Genomic DNA, 18,451 nt, shown 5'->3' with positions numbered 1-18,451 from the left:
ACTGGACATGAGTAGAACGAGTGCACTTACAGGAAATAAATATTTTGGCTGCCGTCACAAGAGATTTATTTTGCTTGACTTAAACAAAAAATGTAATTTTGAGTGAAAATTCTGAAAAAACGTATAAAAAAACTATACATGTCTTATACTGTCTTTTTTTGTAATACTTACCAGCAAGGAATAATGAACCTGCTCCATTTGTTTTAGTTTCATATAAAATCTTAATTAGGAGCAAAAGCGAGAAAAATACTATTTAAATACTGTTAAATATTGCAATGTGTATACACTTCTGAACAAAATCTCAAAACCGGTTTACATTCAACCAATCATTTCCCATGTGACAGTTATTTTTCCAAAGATGTTTAATGTCATAATCATCAAAACTTTATATACACAATTAATTGCAATGAATCACTGTCACTTTTCTTTTCAAAATTATGTTTTTCCTCCTCCCCAAAATAGTTTTTTTACTACTTCAACACTACGGAATACATAGAACTGCTTTGGAAAATAATTGCTGCAATGAAAAATCCATTCAGGAGAAATTCGAGTATACAATAAAGTAGAGACTTAACTGTGTGGTTCAACACATCAGAGATGCAAAGCAGAGATGGAGAAAACAAGCGGGCTGTGACTTTTAGCTCAGGTAGCTTCAATGCCACCAAACATTGGTCGTCCTTGCCTGGGTATATTAGCGTTCATCAGAAACCACAGCCGCTATATGTACAGTACATGAACACACAATCTTCCAATTCGCCCTACTCATTCACAAAGTGTTGGTGGCAGAGTTACATTCGGAGTGCTATCAGGAAACAAACAAAAGGGTTGAAAGCAACAAAGTAAACCCAAATGAGTCTAAATATGATTGCGCAAAGCGTCTGTGGCATCTCTATTGTCACACAGATAGGAAAGGAGAAAACATCAAATGAAACCTTTATCACTAGGGCTAATCTTAAAAAGCAAGCAGTAAATATGCAGTTATTTATTTACAACACATGGATAAGGGGCGGGTCGATAAAAGGAACAAAGTTATGGAACCATGGTGTGGGTGAGAACATGCAGTGCGTCAGTGCTCCCTCTAACGCCTTGGCAGTGCAACGGCACCAGAAGATAGGACAGAGCAGCTCAGTCCTGCACGTCAGAAATCCACTACTTAGATACGTGGGTGCTGCATCTGTCCTTCTACATGCGGTGTCTCGGTTAGTTAGCTTAGCTAGTCTACAATGTTCTCGATCGTCAGAGGCATTTAAATAGTGCAGGGATTAGTCAAAATAGCCACTGGCAAAGGTATCATGTAGACAAGTACCAGAAGAATGTTGGCGTTAGCCATGGCTAAGCATGCTAAGCTATCTACGGCGGCGAGAGCAGGCGTTTAGAGGGAGCACTGATTGGTTCACTGGTGTCACATAAGTATGTCCAGGTCGTCTCCGTGGTCGTCCTCCTCGGTCACTCGCAGCGACAGCACCTCCTCGTTGAGGAAGAGGCCGCTCAGACGCTCCTTGCGGGCCTGTCGCTGCTCCTTCAGCTGCCGCTTGCGGAGAGCTTTCTGCTGGAGCTTGCGTTGCTTGGAACGCTTCTACAAAATGGGGGGAAAAAATGGAGATGATTGATTCAGGCTGAAATTGAGTCAGGCTGGAAATGAAAGACATTCCTTACTTTGGAATCTCTGATGCGTTCTGCAGCGCTGGACAGATTGCCGTCGCTGTGGGCTCTGCTAATGTTAGCGACGCTGCTTCCGCTGCAGGCTGAAGCTGTGCCACCTAGAAGGTGTTACACACCAGCCCGGTCAAGTACAATACCATGTCATCATTATTCATGCGTGTATTTCGGTACCCGCTACAGAGTTGGATGCAGTGGAGCCCGTCGAGGAGCTCGCCGAGCTGACCATGCTGGCGTTGCTGCTGCTGACCCCGCTGACGCCGCCTGTGCTGGCGCTGCTGTGGCTGCTCCTCTTCCAGCCCTCTCGGATGCTGCTGGCCCGCTGCCTCGGGCTGTGCTCTCGGATGTAGTTACGCACCTGGACATGGCGCCACGTTAGGAGACACGAGGATGGAGCAGAGCCGTGTCACATGACCCACCTGCTTGAGCTTCTCGTCGGTGAGACAGTTGAGCTCAATGATGAACTCGCTGTCCGTGGGAGAGATCTGAGCGCAGGGGTCGATGATCTTGATGATGTCCAGCTGCTCTCGCAGGCCCATCTCTGTGCTGACCTTACGACTCAGGTACTCGATGTACTCCACCTGAAAGACCAACGCAGGTTTCTGCATGATGTCCTCCACATGCAGACCCCGCCCGTGTTGGAAGTACCTGTTCGTCATTGGTCATGGCGCTCCAAGGCAGCTCGTCCAGGTTGCGGTGCGGGTGAGCTTTGGGCTTCCTCTTGGGAACCAGACAAGGTGAACTCGGGACGCTAGGAATGATGTCGGACAGGACATCGCTGCCGCTGGTGATGTCGCTTCCTGGCAACTGGAGGACAGAGTCTTAGCTCGCATTCATCTACAATCATTTGAATGAGAACTGAATCGCCAACCCACCTGCCACTCAAACTCGCTGTCAGACCAGTCCCAGTAGGTGCTGATGGAGGAGGAAACATCACTGCACACGCTGCCCTCGGGAAACAGGTCCAGGGATGTAAGATCCTGGTCATCCAGTAGGGAGTAGCAGTCGTCCTGGTCGCCTACAGACACAGACGAGAAGAGCTCCTCGCTGCACTCGGAGCTGGCCACACTTGTCCCGCAGGAAGTCAGGTTCCACCTGGAGGACCACAAGCGGATGAATTATTAGTTTACAATTCATCAAAACATGGCGTGCTCGCTCGCTCCACAGTACATTCATGCACTTCATAAAAACAAATCAAAAGCGCTATACAAATAAAATGTATTATTATTAAAAGATAAGTCTTGGTAGCAGCGCCAACTCTCCCGGGCCTGGCCAGGCCCAAGAGGAGGACATGTCGGCCATTCTGTGATTATCATTACCTTTTACAGACAAATCAGTCCACCTCTCACGCAGGAGATGACGACTACTTGCCTGTTGCCGTGGAAGCGGCGGAGGGGGTCCGTCCTGTGACAGGATGAGAGCTGACAGCCAAAATCACTGACATCAAGGGTTCCCACGTCACTGAGATTGGCTCTTTGGGAGAGGAGAGGGAATGGCTCCTCGGGGGCCAAAAATTTCTCGTACAGAGAATCAGACATGGCTGCATGTACCTGAGGTCAAAGGTGAGACATTAAAATGACATGCAGAATAACAGTATGACAAAATGTTGACATGGCAAACTATCGGTTAACTATATTTAGGGATTCTGCAATAACAAATTTTGATAATTGTACTATAAATTATCATCAATAATCAGTATAGTTTTTGACAATTTTTGTCACCATATCGAGATGATATTATCTGAGCCAGTATCATAGTATAATATCATGAGCTGTAATTCAAAAATACATTCTAAACACGACAAATGTCAATATATGTAACCATTTGATACAATCTGAATTTAAAACATAGTACCAAACCAGTCTAGCCATTATGACAATTTAGATGACAGCCACTTTCAACGACAAAATCAATTGATAGCAACTAAATACATGTTATCGTTTCATTTTCCAGTGTAGGTTATAACTAAATGTTTTACTTGCTGCCACTTTGACGTCATCCTTGTTTCTTCATCGTTACATGAAACTTGCTCTCGTACACGCCAAGTAAACACGTAAAAGGAAGCTGAATTGTGTCTTTAGAGTATTGTTTGCGGTACGTTCTTCTGTTGTTTTTTACAAGTGTTTTTGTTTTGATCATTGCCGCACTGAATGCAGCAATAACGCGGCGCTAGCTAATATTGTTAGCTTGCGGCTATTGCTAAATGCCAACCAGGCGGCGACGAAAGCCATCAAATGGTACCAAAGTCAGTTTACCAACATACGAGTGACTATGAACACAATAAATTCAACTTGTGGAGATTTGTGGGGTAAAAATGACAAAAAGTACCAACCTATTGTCGTTCAAAGTCTGAGATTTTCCGCAACCTCCATTTGCAAATCCTCGCCAGTCGCCACCAACGAGCTGTGTTGTTCTCGCGAGAAGTGACTCATCGCGACAAGTACAACACCGTCATGTGACACAACGCGGAAGTTATCATACACACCGAAAGCTACGCATGTATGTAATTCCGTTCTTGTCACTACGTTGTAGGGAATTGAATGTGTTGTAATGTCACTAACCCAAGGAAAGGACAACAGCTTCCTGGGTGGTAGAATACCCCCAGAAATCGAATCTATGGCAAAATACCTCACGGATGTGGAGCAAGACATGTTCAGGAAAATACTGAAAGGTACTGGCTGCTGAAATCGACGATCGCTTGAAAACAAAACACGGATTTCCCATTTGAATTCTAATTCTACAACAAACAGCTGAGTGCTGTCATTGTGCGTTCTTTCATTGTAGCCGTGGTGAATGCCCTGGAGGGGAAGGACTGCACAGACACGATGAAGTCAATAGCAGAGACGAGTATGCTGCCACAGGAGAAGCTCAGTCACGTGGTCGCTGGAATGTACCGATTATTGTCTGAGGCTATCCGCGTACGACCGGCATTACTTAAACAAGAGGTGAGCTGTTTCTAATACTTTGAACGGTAGAGGTCAAAAGTAACAAATTGTGTGAGTATTGTTTTCCAGTAACGGGTGATGTCATTAATTCCTCTTTTCAAACATTACAACGAAAGTTGTAATGCATATGTTAGCATAGTATGTTAGCATATGCACTGAGCTCACACTCAGGAAAACATAGCTGGTAGTTATGTTTAGAATATCCGATATGATGTCTGATAAAGTTTATGTGCCTTCCTAGGCCTTCAAAGAAGATCTTCGCGACCTGAGGCAAGAATCTTCATTTATTGATCACCGTCCTCCATTTTGCTGGTACTTCCTGTCCTGTTAATGACTTCTTTGTTTTGACCTCAGGATACCAGAAGACTTCATTACTGATTTCTGCAGTGTGGTTTTTGGAAATCGGTACGTTTTGCGCACAGTTCCCTTTTTCCATTACTCACCTGAGAGTGAGGTATTTCTCCATATTTTCAGGCGTGCAACTCTAGAAGCAGCGACTTCTCAGAGGGACCCCCACCTGCCTACAATAAATGAATTTAAATGGAGAGTGGATGTCGCCATTTCTACAAGGTGAGGCCGAACCAACGTGCAGACTTTTTTTAATCCAGTTTGGTGACTTGTATGCTCATTTTTATGACATTTGTCCTCAGCTCTGTGGCCAGAGCCCTGCAGCCTTCTGTGCTCGTGCAGATGAAGCTGTCTAACGGACGTTCTCATCAGTTTGAGGTATTGGATTAACTGTGCGGATATTAATGACAATGTCATGTGCAGAATGTTTCTCATATCCGTTTTAGGTATTAGTGCGGGTTGAAATAAGTCATCTACAGTAGTACAATTTAACAGTATTCATAATTGAAATTGCAGAGCTGTAGCTAGTTCAATAGTTCAATAGTAAGATGCTTCAGTCGGGGAGGGGGGGGGGGCGGACACTCTCCTCACCTTCTCCTCAATAGAGGCTAGCGACTAGCGACTGCTGTAGCTGCCACCACAAGTGGGGGCAGAGGGGAAGTGGATTGAGTCTGCTGCCATTCTACCCGCTGGAGGTGTTATACAATCACATGACCGCACGTTAGCATAGCATCTAACACCAGAAGTGACTGTAGTCCAAGCAAAACATTGCAATGAAGACAACCAATGTCCAACCGATCCAAGAAGAGTTGTTGTTTTCCTGTGCAGGTGCCAGTGTCGAAATTCCAGGAACTCCGCTACAACGTTGCTTTGATTCTCAAAGAGATGAACGATCTGGAGAAGAGGAGCATTCTGAGGATACAAGATTGATGAACTTTGGGTTTTTATAGAAGCGACCAGAGAGCTTGAAATTGAAAATGATTTATATTTTTATTATTATTATTATTATTATATTAATTATAAATTATTAATAATAATGTTATATTAAAATAATAATAATTATATTATAATTATTTTAAATCGTGCACTAAATATTTTACAATAAAAATATATTTTTATAGAAGCGACCAGAGAGCTTGAAATTGAAAATGATTGATATTTTATTATTATTATTATTATTATTATTATTATTATTATAATTATTATATTAATTATAAATTATTAATAATAATGTTATATTAAAATAATAATAATATTATATTATAATTATTTTAAATCGTGCACTAAATATTTTACAATAAAAATAATAAAAAAATAATATTTGCAAAAAAGAATCATTTTTAATGACCTCTCATGGCCCACCTGCAGTACCACCGCGGCCCACACTTTGGGAATCACTGCCGTAGAGGATCCAGAATGACCAACCACAACTTTTCCTTTTTGGTGCTTTGAATTGATGGTAGTCTTTGGGGTGGACATCATGTCAGTGGGTCCATAATCTTCTTCCAACCCGTTGTGCCTCGTGTGACAGATACCAAGCGCCCGTACCGGTATCGATGACATTGCTCAGGGTGTGACCGATGCTATGTCCAAGCAACTACGTGGGATTTGGGTGCTGGATGTGCACCAGTACAGATCTGCCACCTTTGCAGTACGGTAGGAGCACGACCGATTGACTGTAGAGGTGCTACCATGATGTAACACCCCACCCACTATAACACCCCACCCACCCCACCCTCTGCATAAGCTAAAATCATTCACAGTATTTCATTTAGTCTTCAATGGATGGATCATATTTTTTTTTGCTATTGGTGGTAGCTTAATTCAGACATACTGTATGATGAGTGAAGCTGATAAAGCCATGCTCGATAGTTATGTACTTACAGTATATACAGTATTATTTGCTATTGTGTGTATTCATCTTCACACTACTTTTTATCCATTAAAACATATTTCATTACGAACAGTATTGGAGAAATGATTTATTGCATTACCAGTACCTGTCAAATGATGTGTTTTGTAACCAGGGAAATTAGTGGTGGAAAATTGTATATTCCCTTTCATCGTGCACACGAATGCATTGTTCATGAACACTTGTCTTTCCTGTTGCACACTGGAATGTTTTAATAGATCGACAAAGGTCACAGTATCACATTTACATCAGCGTCTGCCAGCTTGCATAAGTCTTTGTATTTAGTCTGTCTGTCTGTAAGAGTGTGTCAGTCTCGCTGTGGTGTGTGTATCAGCCTTAATATCTATGGGAGGGATTGAGTACACGGGCGAGACCGGTCGACCTATATTTAATAGACACTCTGGGTTACTACTAACGTGGACACACATCCAGCTGCGTAATCTTTTGCACTACTTCCAGATTACCAAACATCTTTATTGTGACATAGCGGGAAATAGCGATGGCGGAGTAAGGTCAGGTACGACCTGTCTTTCTTACCAAACACACACAACCAGTATGTGTCATTGTGGTCTATTTTAACACTGAATATTAATTGAATATTCAGTGACTATTCAGTGATTTTGTCGTTTTTAAACACTGGTTAATTGCTTTTTACACTTTTAAACTATTAAACACCTCATATGTGATCCCATACCTTTCTGTTACACCTTTGGCGGTCTATTAAAAGTCTTTTATTGTTTCCATATTAACATATTAACAACTTATTTTTATACTTGCATATCTTTTAATACACTTGAATTTAACCTTAATTCATGAAATTAAACTCATTAAAACACTTTTAAACATTTTATTTATTCATCCTGGAAAAAAATGTTTCAATTTCCAAGTTTTCCTATAAGACAATTGTTGATATAATTGTTTTCATTTTAAATGAATGAATTGTCAATGAATGAATTTGTGTCGAACTGACTGATCTCATCCACGAGTTACATTTGGGATTTGTCGGGGTATTACGGAGTGAGTGACAGACAATGTAAAAAGATAGAAGTATACACGAAATGAACGGTATTATGTGACCGCCCAGAGGGACCTGAATGCGGGTCAGCCCGGCTGCTGTCCCGTGCTGAAAGTGTTACATGGCAAATGGTTTTGTAACCGTTTCCCCCGCAATCGACCAATGAGAACCTCGGAGCGGCGTCACGTGACACCATTTTTACGTAACTTTTTTTTCACCCTCTCTCCGGGTCGCTCGTTCAGGGCTCCATATGAGCTTCATGGAGGCGCGGGCGAGACGTCACTCGGTGCTCCCCGGTGCGAGCTAACATGAGCGGGGATGCTCCACACACTCGCCACCAGCAAGCCCTCCACCATGGGGGCAGAGAGCGACAGTATGCTGCAGCTCGCCGCCGAGGCTTTCCGGGCCAAAAACTTCGACCTGGCGGCGGATATTTACGAGTGCCAGCTAGCGGCTTCGGGGGACGGGGAGTGCCGTCAGAAGTTGATGGTGAAGCGGGCTGACGCGCTCGCCTTCGGGGGAAAATTCTCCGAAGCTTTCGAGGTGTACCGACAAGCCGCGGAGATCGAGAGACTGCGACCCGTACACCTGCTCAACCTCATCGAGTACCTCACCTCCATCGCCAAGCCGGACAGCGGGGACGCTCACGGCGGCACCCCGGGCGAGGGTGCCAAAACCGGGACACCGACAGCGGGTAGCCCCGGTGTCGGAGCCGCAGGTCGCGCCGACGCAGACTTCTCCTGCCGGATATGTCTGAGCTCTCTGTTCGAGCCCGTGACTCTTCCGTGCGGACACTGCTTCTGTAAGAAGTGTCTGGAGAGGGACAGGAAAGAGGTGGTCTGCAAGCAGTGCAGGCACACCTCCAAAGTGGCCGTGCACACTTTCAGGGTCAACGTGGTCCTCAGCAACCTGCTGGCTAAGTGGTTCCCCAGGGTGCACCGGGCCGCCCGGCTGCGGCGGGAGGGCAACGGCCTGTACGCCGAGAAGAAGATGGAAGCAGCTCTGGAGAAATACAACCAAGCCATCCTCATAGGTAGGACTTTTCTTCCTCTAACTTGTCTTCTGCAAACTGTTACTTTGCGCCTTAATGAATGAGAGCGTGTCAGCCATTAGTGCGTGCGTGTGTGTGTGTGTGCGTGTGTGTGTGTGTTTGGAGAGGAGGTCTCCACGTGTTGGATAACATGCTTCATGCTGGCGGGGCCACTGGGCCAAACATTGCGTAAGCGTGTAACCGCCCCCTGGCTCCATCATTGTGTAATGTGAGAATGACACAAATGTGGGTCAAGGGTATTACTGCAGGTCACCACTAGAAATACACAACCCCCCCCCCCACCCACCCATAGTGATGCCAAGTGCTCCAATTGTGGCGTCCAGACATGGCAAGATTAACCTTGTGGGCATTTATAAACTGCATGAGTGACATTATTTACTTCAAGAATGCACTTTGGGTGTAAATATTAATACTTATAAATATTGTGGCGTAGAAATCATTCTAACTTACTAGAAGTGTTGCAGGCCGGGCTTGGTCTGGTGTTTTCTAACATTTTACTGTGGTGCATTTAAAGAAGCCCCATTTTGCACATTTCAGGGACTTTAAAAATACTATCAGGACACTATACTACATTTCTTTAAATAAAATACTCCATAAATCTATCTTTGTGTTTTTGACACTACAACTTATTCACACACAACAGTTATGACTTTGGGAAACAGTGATTGACATTTTTGAGTCAACATTAGCTTCAACATTTTGTAAAAAACAAAAATGGCGTCATCTCATATTGGGGTCAGTGTGGTCCTTTCATAATTTACTGGTCAATGTCGCCGTGTTTGACCTTTCCTTTGCCAAACGCTGCATGTGTCAAGTATTCATGTACACTTGCATGACTGAATCTGCCGTCCATAAACATGATCCAGGGCTATTTCCTGGTCTGTGGCTATTTTGGGCGGTGTGTTCGGAGATGGATCTTAGTTATTGGTGAAGTCAGGGCAAGCCCTCAGGGAGTCAGTGCAAGTCTAGCAGATTAAAATTAGCCATTTAGGAGTGTCTGGGAATGTAGAAAGGGTGCTTATCTTGGTACTGACTGATTAGCCTGCTGTGTCACATCCACAATATGTGGATCACCGTACGAGGATTCAAACCTTCTCCCAGGCTTTCTTCTTCTTTGTTTTGTTTATTGATTTGCTGTATTATCTGCATGCGTGCTAACATGACATCCAAGGTTATTCTTTAGGCTAAATGCTGCTTTTGCATAAGTTCTAATAGTTATGAAACCAGGAATGTGGGTGACCTTGATAGTGCTGCATGGTTTTGTAAGGCAGGCGTTTGTAGCCTCTCATGTAGCCTCTCATGCAGCCTCTCATGCAGCCTCTCATGCAGCCTCTCATGCAGCCTCTCATGCAGCCTCTCATGCAGCCTCTCATGCAGCCTCTCATGCAGCCTCTCATGCAGCCTCTCATGCAGCCTCTCATGCAGCCTCTCATGCAGCCTCTCATGCAGCCTCTCATGCAGCCTCTCATGCAGCCTCTCATGCAGCCTCTCATGCAGCCTCTCATGCAGCCTCTCATGCAGCCTCTCCGCGGTTTGAGATAGTCATTCTAGCACGGCAATTCTTCCTGCGCATGTTATGAAAAAGCCATTATTATGAACATTTCATGACGATGAAATGTGCTTTAATGTAGCTTACGGGACACTAATTAACGACCCTTTCAATTATTGAAACAAGTTTAGTAAATATAGTATCATTAGTGCGACAGTCAAATCATAGTTTAAAATAATCTACATTTTTGGGGGGAAAAATCAATTATATTAAATCATTTTATTGCTACTTTTTTCATTTTTAATGACATTACACATGGTAACCTTTTCCTCCAAAATATATGACACCCTTGCAGCACCCACAGACCACATACTGTTCAGTAACCGCTCCCAGATCCACTCCAGTCTGAAACACTTGGATGAGGCTCTGAGGGACGCCGAGATGGCCTGCAGGCTCATGCCTCTGTGGTCCAAGGTATGAGTCTATGATTTGATGATTTTTGTGTTTTGATTCTAATCGGATTAGCTTCTTCATCTTCGCCATCAGGGTCACGTTCGGAGGGCTCAGGCTTTGGTGTCCCTCGGAAGAACCGAGGAAGCCCTGAGAGAGTACCTGCAATGTCTGTCCATAGAGCCCGACTGCAGACTGGCTAGGAATGAGGCCAACAAGGTTTACACACTTCCTGTTTCATATTTGCTCATTTGGACTTGAAATGAGAGAGTCTGCCCTTTTAGTAACGCTCCATTCAATACATGTCATATTCATCCTTGTTTCTCAGCTCCTCAGTGACCTCCTGGCCCCAGTGACTGACCAGGTCCCTGAACACATCTCCGACTTCCCTAACTTCCTGCCCTCTAGAGGTCGCATCAAGAATAGCATCAACACGCCCTCCCAGGTAGGAGACGTCATCCCCGTCTGTGCGACCGTCGAGCGTAATCATCTTCCTTTCTTCTCTCAGATCCCAGCCACGTTCTTATCGGGTTCTGCAGCCAGGGGGTCCAACAGCAGCGAGGTAAAAGATCAGGGGAAACCCGAGGACAGGAAGCTTTATCAGTGTCTCCTCAAACGGAAGCGGAGCAGCATCAAGGAGGAGGAGGAGGAGGAGCATCAAAAAAGACCCAAGTGTGGTGAGCACATACTAGCATACTTTAAATCAAGTCCTGGAGAAATAATATCTGCTCTTTTAGAGCCAGCAGAGGTGAAGGACCTTCTGGACCCAGCAGATCTGGAATGTTCTCTCTGCATGAGGTGAGCTAGTCCTTGGAACTTGCAATGTGACGCTTCTATGTTAGCATACCTGCTAAAGCGTAGCCTGGTGTTCCCACCCAGATTGCTCTACGAGCCGGTGACCACGCCCTGCGGTCACACCTTCTGTCTCCAGTGTCTCAAGAGATGTCTGGACCACAACCCAAAATGTCCCCTTTGCAAAGAAGAGCTGTCCGAGGTATGGCGTACATCTTTGTTGCCGCGTAATAGACCGTATTTGAAATAAAAATAGGTTTTCATGTTAGCTGTTACTATGATATCGTATTTTATGGGCTATGAGACACTTTTTTCATAGGTTGGCTGTTCCTGCGACTTATACTCCAGAGCCACTTATAAATGAATACACTGTTTGTGTTCCTTACCCCCCCAAAAATGCGACTTATGTATGTTTTTTCTACCTAATTATACATTTTTGGTCTTGTGCGACTTAAACTCCGGAGCGACTTATAGTCCAGAAAATACAGTACTTGTCTTTGAATTCTATTAATAGTAACAATTAATTCTATTCATACTTAATGAATTGGTAATTAACTGTCCTGAAACTAAGCCTCATCACGTCTCCGTCCTAATAGTACCTGGTCCAAAGGCAGTACTGCAAGACGGCATTAATGGAGAACCTGATAGCAAAGTATCTTCCATCTGAGCTCATGGAAAGACAGAAAGTCCACCAGGAGGAGATGGCTGAGCTTTCCAAGTAAGTCCACAGCCATTGAACCTTGCCCCCCCCCCCCCCCCCCCACCCGCCTAATGTTACATGGTAAGACTGACATAACTGGTGCTGACGTATGACCCACTGACCCACAGTCGCTCGACTGACACGCTGACCTCTTAGAGGGTCATGGAGGCATGGAGTGGCACAAACAAACAACAATACAGCAACAATACAGCAAGTATTGAAATATTGAATAAATAACTACACACTCCAACCCGCTTCACTACACAGAGTCCACTTAAGTTGACAGACCCGACCCCTTATGTCGACGTCACGTTTAGGACCCAGAGGTTTCAAATACATAGGCTTCAAAATAAAAGCATTCTATGACAGCAACTTTATTGTCGTTGTCGTCAAGACATACCGCAAAAGCACCGCAGCAGCTCTCTTTGGAATGTCACATGAAAACAAGAAGCTAAGTAAAAAAGCTAAACTGATTAGGTTGAAAAGTCATTTCCTGTCTTTTGGGAGTAACTGCGTTAAAAATAACGTCTTAATTGTTATGAACATGGTCCAATATGAACATGGTTCAATATGAACATGGTCCAATATGAACATGGTTCAATATGAACATGGTCCAATATGAACATGGTTCAATATGAACATGGTTGAATACGAACATGATTCAATATGAACATGGTCCAATATGAACATGGTTCAATATGAACATGGTTCAATATGAACATGGTCCAATACGAACATGGTTCAATATGAACATGGTCCAATATGAACATGGTCCAATATGAACATGGTCCAATACGAACATGGTCCAATATGAACATGGTCCAATATGAACATGGTTCAACACGAACATGGTTGAATACGAACATGATTCAATATGAACATGGTCCAATATGAACATGGTTCAATATGAACATGGTCCAATATGAACATGGTCCAATATGAACATGGTTCAATATGAACATGGTCCAATACGAACATGGTTCAATATGAACATGGTTCAATATGAACATGGTCCAATATGAACATGGTTCAATATGAACATGGTCCAATACGAACATGGTTCAATATGAACATGGTCCAATATGAACATGGTCCAATATGAACATGGTTCAATATGAACATGGTCCAATACGAACATGGTCCAATATGAACATGGTCCAATATGAACATGGTTCAATATGAACATGATTCAATATGAACATGGTCCAATATGAACATGGTTCAATATGAACATGGTCCAATATGAACATGGTCCAATATGAACATGGTTCAATATGAACATGGTCCAATACGAACATGGTCCAATATGAACATGGTCCAATACGAACATGGTCCAATATGAACATGGTTCAATATGAACATGGTCCAATATGAACATGGTCCAATATGAACATGGTCCAATACGAACATGGTCCAATATGAACATGGTTCAATATGAACATGGTTCAATATGAACATGGTTCAATGCTACAACACGCTAAATAAAATGAGTTTTAGTTGCACACACTCAGGAAAACACTGCCCCCTTGTGTTTTGGTAGAGAATCGCAAGTCACAAACTCAACTATCAATAAATCCTGATTCTTTTATTTGAAGGTTTATCAAAAAATGTTACCTTCCCTGCTAACTAATTACATTTATGAAGTAGTCGTAATTAAACTGCCTGACACAGACGACCAATGAAAACGTCACTCAGTCCGAGGGGGCGTCGACATAAAGGTTCCAGTGTATCGTTATATAAGTCCCTATTTTTAAACCAGCGGCCTGTGAGTTATTAATAAATACATAATAATACACTTTAATAATACATTTTATTGTATTGCGCTTTTCCGAGTACTCAAAGACGCTTTACAGTAGAGAAAAAAAGAAATAAAAATAGAGTTCAGTAAAACAGAGTAAACGATGCATTAAAATACAATATTCAAACATTCATTCAGAGCTAAGAGCGGGCCAAGAGCGGGCCAAGAGCGGGCCAAGAGCGGGCCAAGAGCGGGCCAAAGAGCGGGCCAAAGAGCGGGCCAAAGAGCGGGCCAAAGAGCGGGCCTAAGAGCGGGCCTAAGAGCGGGCCTAAGAGCGGGCCTAAGAGCGGGCCCAAGAGCGGGCCTAAGAGCGGGCCTAAGAGCGGGCCTAAGAGCGGGCCTAAGAGCGGGCCTAAGAGCGGGCCTAAGAGCGGGCCTAAGAGCGGGCCTAAGAGCGGGCCTAAGAGCGGGCCTAAGAGCGGGCCTAAGAGCGGGCCAAGAGCGCCAGGCGGGGCGCATCAGACAAAAGACGTATGCACTAATATATTATATCATGATATTTTACGTTAGAAACAGCAGCCTTTATGTATTTTATGTTTATGAATAGAGTGCAGACTAATATGATGCCGAGGTTCCATTGATGAATATGAAATGAGTTTTGAATTGACATTCCTCTTGCTTCCCTTCAGCCTCAACAAGAGCGTGCCTATATTCGTGTGCACCATGGCCTTCCCCACCGTCCCGTGTCCGCTGCATATCTTCGAGCCCTGCTACAGACTGATGATTCGGCGATGCATGGAGACGGGAACCAACAGCTTCGGAATGTGTCTGGGGGATGAACTGAAAGGGTCGGTGTCTCGCATGGTGGGAAAACGTGCGGCTTTTGCCGGTCTAGTAACCCTCCTCCTTCTTCCTAGGTTTGCAGATTACGGGTGCCTGTTGGAGATCCGTGACGTGAAGTTCTTCACTGATGGCAGCTCGGTCGTGGACACCATCGGCAGGCGGAGGTTCAAAGTCATTCAACACCGTGAGCGGGATGGGTACAACACGGCGGATATTGAGTACTTGGAAGACGTGAAGGTAAGAGTGCAGTGGAGTTGATGGGCTGCTAGATTCCCGGGTGGTTGATTGGTCCTGGTTGGTGCTGGCGGTGGCAGGTGGAAGGCCTGGCGAGGGGGGAGCTGCAGTCTTTGCATGACACGGTCTACGAGCAGGCGCTGGCGTGGGTCAACTCCCTGAAGGCTGAGCAAAAGGAACGTATCGAAGGGCACTTTGGACCCATCCCCGAGAAAGACTCTGAGCTTCAGGTATCTCCTTATGATATATGTTTTTGGTTGTTTTTCTTCTTTATTTGGAACATGAAAAACATCCAAAGCACAAGAAAGCAACCAACATCAATAGAAATAAAAATACCTATGTACATGTAAACGTACACATGTTGGACCATGTTGGTTATGGATCCTCGTACCCTCACGTTATAAAGCAGTGATGTATTGGTGTCCTCTTTGCGCCCCCCCTCCAGGCCAGTCCCAACGGTCCCTCCTGGTGTTGGTGGTTACTTGCCGTTCTTCCCCTGGAAGGCCGAGCCCAGCTGCCATTCCTGGCCATCACATCTCTGAAGGACCGCCTGAGCGGAATACGCAAGGTTCTGCTCTTCATGGCCCACAGCAGACATCGGGGGCACCCTGTGGGCCAGCGGTCCTAACAAATGACCCCCCACCCCACATGTATCCATTCAACTTCCATTCATCCTCATACTTCTCACACCAGCCGGAAAGCACATCTGGATGAAGATGAATTCGAATCACGCTAACGTGCACACGCTAACGCCGCCGCCTGACAACTTGGACTTTTTCTTGGTTTTTATGTTGCAACTCTCAGCTCTTCCTTTTGCATCGTTCCCAGATGAAGCACCAAAATAGAATCTTTTTCTTGAGGGTGAGCTTTAAAGAAAGTCCAACGTTTTTCACACGAGAGACCAAACTTTGACTTTTTGCACTCGCTGCAGTTCAGTGAATGAAGTTATTAAACTGCACACGTGAGCAGATGTTGTTGCTTTTAACTTCACATTTGTCTTCTTTTCTGTTTTTTATGTTGGGCGTTTTGCATTTTCTTCATTATTTATTATTTTTTGGATTATTTATGCATGCAGTGACATTGTTTACATTTGTTTAAAAAGAGACTAGGAGCTGCTGGAAGATTCGTTTTGTATTTGCCATCAACATTTGCCGTCTTTCAGGGCAAATTAAAAGTTGAGGACAAATTCACGTCTGGATTTTACATCCCAACATTTATTCTCAATTTATGTTGTATTTCCACTCAACGTGGGGATTCGCCATTTGCATGTCTTCTTAAGAAAATGACTTCCATGTCAATGGAAAACACGTTGCAGTGCTGTTTCATATTTTCATGCAAATTTTTGTAATTCCAATTAAAATCCCCACAAATACAGTAATCCCTCGCCACTTTGCGCTTCAATCTTTCATATTTTTCCAGAAATCTATGAATAAATCATGCTGTCTGGTGTTGAAACTATAATGAGTCCAAAATATGCATATTTGATCATATTCTATGTATTTTTTTAAACCTAAATTAAGCATATTCAAGCATAAAATTCAGAAGACGCGTTCAAAGACATTGTGATATGTAGGTTCGAATTATCGCACAATAATCTCTAAAAAAAAACAAACTCAACCTCAACATCACTTCCTGTCCGCCCCTCACCGGAACACATTTACAAGAACACACACAAGCCTAAATCTTATTCATAATGTCTTACTTTCACTTATTATGTCTACGACGTATATTGGGTAACGTAAGTGTAAAGGTGAATGTAGGGATGCTATTCAATGTCTAGCAGGCTCTAATGTTAAAATACTACTGTTAAGTAATGTTAAAATGCTTCTATAACATAAAATCAAGTGTCTATGCTCTAAGAAACGGCTTCTCTTTGTGGAAATTCACTTATGACGGTCGGGTCTGGAGCCAATTGATAAACAAGGGATTACTGTATTATAGTAATAAATGAGATACATTATTGCCTAAAATATCATGAATTATCATGAATGACATCCACAGTGTAGAACCTGCAGATAGAGGGGACAACTCAACCAACGCATCATCATCACAACTTCATAAAAAAGGATGTAGCTTTCGTGTTTACATGTGAACTTTGACATTTTTGTCAATCAATTGTCTTCTAATGACAGAAGTTCTGGTGCCTTAAGTTGGACTTCTTGCTGTTAATCAATACCAACTGGAATGTGAGCAGCCTGGTGTTCCTTCAGTCACGTTATGAGAAGGATTTCATTCAATAACTCTTCCAAACATTGTGGTCCCCTTGATACCGTTGAGCAAACCGCGGCGTTTGACCCCCTAGTTTCTTCTGATGCTGCGTCATCAGTAGCTAAATGAGTACCTTCAAGGTCACAAAAAAAGTGACCAAGTCGAGATGGTTCGATGATCGCCACTTTCTGTGGTTTCATGTTAAAATCGACTAAGTGGCGCTTCATGTTTGAGCATCACGTTTTGAACATAAGCACATTTGAAATCATACATTTAATCGTGCTTCCATTCAACTTCCATTCAACTTCCTGTACTTCCATTCAACTTCCTGTACTTCCGTTCAAGGCGCTTCCTGCACAAATGTACAATGACTTCTTGCTGCCCGTGTTTTGTTCCTCAATCATTCTAATGTGTTGTATCACTGTCAAATAGATGGGATCCACCAAGATCCACCAATAGATGGGATCCACCATGTACTATGTATGGGTTCATAAGGGTTCTCTGTCATTCTGTAGCAATGAAAATAATCATAAATGTACTTGTATTGTCCAACTGGCAATATGATAATAAATGTGTGAAAGTCTATTTCTACTTATCTGTTTTGTTGCACTTTTTCCGGAAAATAAGAAAAACATGAAAAAGTCGTGTTGTAAGTTACCGATCCTGTGTACTAATGTACTAATATACTAATGTACTATAAAGTAGCGCTGGATTTAATCCTTTTTGGCAACAACATGTGAGCATTTTGGTTGTAATCTCATGTTCTTTACACCAAGTTGATCCAAGCATGCCATGACTGATGTATTTTATTTATTGATCAAAACTACACAGTACTATAGTACAGTATATAGTGTCCTGTCTTTGACCTTTCACCCACACGTCAAGGAGTCTGATCCCAGACCAACATGGTCTCCAGCTATTAAAAGGAAAAGGAAAACACCCAAGTAAAACAAGACTTTGGTCTCCCTGGCGAGCAGCACAACACACACATTATAAAACATGGAGGGCGGGAAAGCGGCCAAAATGGCTGTTGACTTGTTTTGACATTTCATAGGAGAGAGGAAATC

General features: G+C 43.5%; 3 protein-coding genes across 4 annotated transcripts; 2 read left to right on the top strand and 1 right to left on the bottom strand.

The window, feature by feature from the left end:
- Positions 1 to 344: 344 nt before the first annotated feature.
- Positions 345 to 4,132, bottom strand: fam199x (family with sequence similarity 199, X-linked). Its single transcript, XM_058063003.2, has 8 exons — positions 3,992 to 4,132; positions 3,031 to 3,209; positions 2,535 to 2,754; positions 2,308 to 2,466; positions 2,079 to 2,240; positions 1,834 to 2,017; positions 1,657 to 1,760; positions 345 to 1,576 (listed from the first exon to the last, which is right to left on the bottom strand). The coding sequence occupies exons 2-8, from the start codon at positions 3,195 to 3,197 to the stop codon at positions 1,403 to 1,405; spliced, it is 1,170 nt and encodes a 389-aa protein (XP_057918986.1). The 5' UTR covers positions 3,198 to 3,209; positions 3,992 to 4,132; the 3' UTR covers positions 345 to 1,402.
- Positions 4,091 to 6,689, top strand: commd5 (COMM domain containing 5). The gene is made up of 7 exons (XM_058063007.2): positions 4,091 to 4,330; positions 4,444 to 4,604; positions 4,846 to 4,874; positions 4,959 to 5,009; positions 5,079 to 5,174; positions 5,255 to 5,330; positions 5,781 to 6,689. The coding sequence occupies exons 1-7, from the start codon at positions 4,210 to 4,212 to the stop codon at positions 5,880 to 5,882; spliced, it is 636 nt and encodes a 211-aa protein (XP_057918990.2). The 5' UTR covers positions 4,091 to 4,209; the 3' UTR covers positions 5,883 to 6,689.
- A 1,423-nt stretch (positions 6,690 to 8,112) lies between these two features.
- Positions 8,113 to 17,996, top strand: LOC131110176 (LON peptidase N-terminal domain and RING finger protein 3-like). Of its 2 annotated transcripts, XM_058062998.2 has the most exons (12): positions 8,115 to 8,912; positions 10,775 to 10,893; positions 10,966 to 11,088; positions 11,198 to 11,314; positions 11,378 to 11,546; positions 11,607 to 11,667; positions 11,749 to 11,863; positions 12,258 to 12,379; positions 14,789 to 14,947; positions 15,017 to 15,179; positions 15,257 to 15,406; positions 15,622 to 17,996. In XM_058062998.2, exons 1-12 carry the CDS (start codon positions 8,198 to 8,200, stop codon positions 15,802 to 15,804), a joined length of 2,196 nt encoding a protein of 731 aa, XP_057918981.2. In that variant the 5' UTR covers positions 8,115 to 8,197; the 3' UTR covers positions 15,805 to 17,996. The 2 variants fall into 2 exon arrangements, with proteins under 2 accessions (XP_078644234.1, XP_057918981.2); XM_078788108.1 differs by having other exon boundaries at positions 8,113 to 8,912; positions 11,198 to 11,667.
- The last annotated feature ends 455 nt before the right edge of the window (positions 17,997 to 18,451 follow it).

Source organism: Doryrhamphus excisus, linkage group LG22 (assembly GCF_037039965.1).
Source record: "Doryrhamphus excisus strain RoL-2023G ecotype Guam linkage group LG22, RoL_Dexc_Guam_v1.1, whole genome shotgun sequence".
Classification (NCBI taxonomy): Eukaryota; Metazoa; Chordata; class Actinopteri; order Syngnathiformes; family Syngnathidae; genus Doryrhamphus; species Doryrhamphus excisus.
This window is presented reverse-complemented; position numbering and strand designations above follow the sequence as displayed.

Excerpts from the sequence above, each read along its gene's own strand:
- fam199x (XM_058063003.2), bottom strand. The coding sequence starts at position 3,197 with ATGTCTGATTCTCTGTACGAGAAATTTTTGGCCCCCGAGGAGCCATTC. Across the intron at positions 2,467-2,534 it reads ACAGCGAGTTTGAGTGGCAG|TTGCCAGGAAGCGACATCAC; the intron begins GTGGGTTGGCGA and ends TCTGTCCTCCAG. Across the intron at positions 2,241-2,307 it reads CCATGACCAATGACGAACAG|GTGGAGTACATCGAGTACCT; the intron begins GTACTTCCAACA and ends TTGGTCTTTCAG.
- commd5 (XM_058063007.2), top strand. The coding sequence starts at position 4,210 with ATGTCACTAACCCAAGGAAAGGACAACAGCTTCCTGGGTGGTAGAATA. Across the intron at positions 4,875-4,958 it reads GAAGATCTTCGCGACCTGAG|GATACCAGAAGACTTCATTA; the intron begins GCAAGAATCTTC and ends TTTTGACCTCAG. Across the intron at positions 5,010-5,078 it reads AGTGTGGTTTTTGGAAATCG|GCGTGCAACTCTAGAAGCAG; the intron begins GTACGTTTTGCG and ends CCATATTTTCAG.
- LOC131110176 (XM_078788108.1), top strand. The coding sequence starts at position 8,198 with ATGCTCCACACACTCGCCACCAGCAAGCCCTCCACCATGGGGGCAGAG. Across the intron at positions 8,913-10,774 it reads CAACCAAGCCATCCTCATAG|CACCCACAGACCACATACTG; the intron begins GTAGGACTTTTC and ends ACACCCTTGCAG. Across the intron at positions 10,894-10,965 it reads TCATGCCTCTGTGGTCCAAG|GGTCACGTTCGGAGGGCTCA; the intron begins GTATGAGTCTAT and ends CTTCGCCATCAG.